Source organism: Mandrillus leucophaeus, unplaced genomic scaffold, assembly GCF_000951045.1.
Source record: "Mandrillus leucophaeus isolate KB7577 unplaced genomic scaffold, Mleu.le_1.0 Scaffold379, whole genome shotgun sequence".
Classification (NCBI taxonomy): Eukaryota; Metazoa; Chordata; class Mammalia; order Primates; family Cercopithecidae; genus Mandrillus; species Mandrillus leucophaeus.
This window is the reverse complement of record NW_012104020.1, coordinates 127,772-130,382: the sequence shown is the minus strand read 5'-3', so window position 1 is coordinate 130,382 and position 2,611 is coordinate 127,772. Positions and strand designations below refer to the sequence as shown.

Below are 2,611 nucleotides of genomic sequence, written 5' to 3'. Positions count from 1 at the left end.
CTTAGATTCATAACGAAGAAAAATTAGAAAAAACCTTCCAGTTCAACTAGTCTAGCCCCTTCATTTTATGAACAAGGAAACTGATGCTGACTTTATTTCTCTGTGGCTACAGATCACTCAGGGTAAGAGAACCACCTCAGGATTCAGCAACAATGAGTTTCCTGAGAGGATGAACCAGGAATCCCTTGGGCTTTGAGAAAACTGATAGAGAAATGAAGAAGGTTTCTAAATACTCTGGCTCATTACCAAGAAGAGCAAACCATAGCCAGCCTGGGTAACTGCAGGCAGAATGGAAAGGGAGAGCCCACTGCAGTGGAAAGCTTTGATGATAGCTGGGTGGCCCTGTCCTCAAAGGACCCCACAGACACACAGGGCCCACCCGCAGATGCAGTGGTCACTGCAGACTGCACTGCATAGCAGGAAAAATAAGACCTCAGTCTCACTTATCACGTGTCAAACAAGGAGGCTGCTATTATCTGGAGGTGGCAAAAAAAACCAAACCAAAACAAAACCGAAAAAACAGTAGCTTCTGCTGGGTTCTGGGGTGAGAGGCCAGGAATATGCAGGACATAATCCTACCTCTTAGGTGGATAAATCAACCTTTGCCTCTAGGCAAAATTATCTTTACTTTAGGTTACCCAGAGAAGAACCAATTATTTTTCTTGGGGGAGTGATCAACCATTTGGGTGCAGAAGGGACAGAGCAGTGAGAAGGAAGAGAACAGGGCCTGGGACGCTTGGTCAAGGGCAGGAACTGGGAAGCAGTAGAAAGAGGAAATGTGCCTAGAAACCCAATGTGGGTGTGAGGGATGTGAAACTTCTTTGAATTGTCATGAAACACACTAGGCAGCTAAGATACAAATTACACAGAATTTTTGATGATTCAGGCCCTTTGGCCTTGCCCTGTAGCCTGCTGGCTCTGAAAACCCCTCTGCAGGGGAGGAGGCTAGGACAGTCCTTCCAGCCGGGGGTGCAGAAGGGACACAGTACCTGCTCCAGCAGGAGGACTCTCTTCCTGTGTTTGGCCAGGTGGTATGCGGTGAAGCAGCCCTGGATCCCAGCCCCAATCACAATGGCGTCCCAGAGATCTTTCTGAGCTGCCATGATGCCCACTCAGCCCCACAGCCACAGAGCCTCAAAGGCAAAGGCAAACAAAGATGGGCTCCCGGCTGAAGGACGAGGAGGAAGGCAAAGTCCAGCCTGGCCAGTGTTCCCACAATGCCCTGGGGCCGTGTCCTCCCCCTTCCTTCCCTGCCAAGCCTGGCCCAGGGCTCAGCCTCCCTTCCCCTGCGGAGCAGAGCTGGGTAGTCTGATTTGTGAGGTTTAGCCCAGCTCAGCTGCCAGCCTCACCCTTGCATCCCTGTGGCTTTCTATTCTTGGCTCAATTATTGTCATGCAAATGGGCTCCTTCCCTTGCCACCTTCCTGTCTCATTATGATCTTTGTCTCAGGACTTCGGCCCTGGAATTTCAATGCCTCCTAGACCATACTGGGCACTGGGAATGCTGCCTCCCCCTGCTGGTTTTCCCCTCTTCAGTCAGATTTCCTTTAGAGATTCTAGAGGGCCCAGCTAAGAACTTGGCATGATGCCCAGAATAAGACCCACCTCCCTGGTGGGTGGTGAGGTCAGGGGGTAGAGGCAGGGGCCAATTGGGAGGGCAGTTTTGTGATTATGAAATTATTCCCAGCGTGTTTAATTTATTTTGAAGAAAGGAGAAGAAGAAACGATCCTGAAAAGACAGAAAGGACAGAGTGAGAGGAGAAGCCCTCTCCTCAGCCACAGAGAGGGGACCAGGCCAGCCCAGTGCCTGGAGGGGCCCCACGTTGAAGGTCTCTCTGTCCCAGGCAGTATGCTTAGTAAGTACTGATACTGGCATTCAGGACAGAGCCAGGATGGGTAGGGCCTGATTCTCATACAGTTTGAGGGTCCTCTTTGAGAAAAAGGAAAAAGGAGAATTATGAATACAAAATTAGATGCCCGGATGTGGAAGAAACTGTTTAATTAAAGACCCCCATGGTTGAAGTTTCATTTGCTTCATGGTAAATCTGCCTCTGCATGCGTTATCTCATTTACTCCTCATAGCCCTAAGAGTTTCTGCGGGTTTTGTTTTTGGTTTTTTGGGTTTTGAGACAGGATCTCTGGGATCTCACTGTCACGCAGGCTGGAGTGTAGTGACACGATCTCGGCTCACTGTAGCCTCTACTTCCTGGGCTCGAGGGATCCTCCTACCTCAGCCTCCTGAGTAGCTGAAACTACAAACGCACGCCACCATGCTCAACTAATTTTGTTCATTTTTCGTGGAGACAAGGGCTCACTATGTTTCTCAGGCTGGTCTCGAACTCCTGGACTCATACAATCCTCCCACCTTGTCCTCCTAAAAGCTGGGATTACAGGTGTGAGCCACCGCACCTGGCTTAGGAGTATTTTTATGCCCACTTTTGGCAGTTTAAGGATGGTCCCAAATTCTTTATCACTCCTTCCATCACAGGATCTGTGACTGCTTAACCAATAAAATATGGCAAAAGTGATACCATGACACTCTCTGGCACAGCCCTAAAGAGACTGGCAGCTTCCTCTTCTTATGTTGGAGCCCTTACTTTTTTTTTTTTTTT

The 2,611-nt window shown here is 49.2% G+C and overlaps 1 protein-coding gene across 1 annotated transcript in view; it reads right to left on the bottom strand.

The window, feature by feature from the left end:
* Positions 1–1,516, bottom strand: part of PIPOX (pipecolic acid oxidase) — a 21,282-nt gene extending 19,766 nt beyond the window's left edge. Inside the window, exon 1 of the mRNA XM_011990353.1 lies at positions 990–1,516. Coding sequence (XP_011845743.1) covers positions 990–1,103 — 114 coding nt within the window. The 5' untranslated portion in view covers positions 1,104–1,516. The remainder of the gene's footprint in view (positions 1–989) is intronic.
* Positions 1,517–2,611: the final 1,095 nt, after the last annotated feature.